General features: G+C 68.4%; 1 protein-coding gene across 3 annotated transcripts in view; it reads left to right on the top strand.

The window, feature by feature from the left end:
- Window positions 1-13: 13 nt before the first annotated feature.
- Window positions 14-225, top strand: part of ARHGEF7 (Rho guanine nucleotide exchange factor (GEF) 7) — a 125,634-nt gene continuing 125,422 nt past the window's right edge. For all 3 annotated transcript variants that reach the window (XM_010575628.1, XM_010575630.1, XM_010575631.1), the window contains exon 1: window positions 14-178. In XM_010575628.1, the coding sequence (XP_010573930.1) occupies window positions 14-178 (165 nt within the window). The remainder of the gene's footprint in view (window positions 179-225) is intronic.

Raw genomic sequence — 225 nt, forward strand, 5'->3', positions numbered from 1 at the left:
TGCCGCCGCCGCCATGAATTCGGCGGAGCAGACCGTTACGTGGCTGATCGCCCTGGGCGTGCTGGAGTCGCCCAAAAAGACCATCTCCGACCCCGAGGGCTTCCTCCAGTCCTCCCTGAAGGACGGGGTGGTTCTCTGCCGCCTGCTCGACCGCCTGCTCCCGGGCACCATAGACAAAGTAAGTGCCCGTGTCGTCCCCCCCGCTCCTCCCGGCCCCGCCGCCCT

The sequence above is a fragment of the Haliaeetus leucocephalus genome, unplaced genomic scaffold (assembly GCF_000737465.1).
Source record: "Haliaeetus leucocephalus isolate CR32 unplaced genomic scaffold, Haliaeetus_leucocephalus-4.0 Scaffold495, whole genome shotgun sequence".
NCBI classification, from domain to species: Eukaryota; Metazoa; Chordata; class Aves; order Accipitriformes; family Accipitridae; genus Haliaeetus; species Haliaeetus leucocephalus.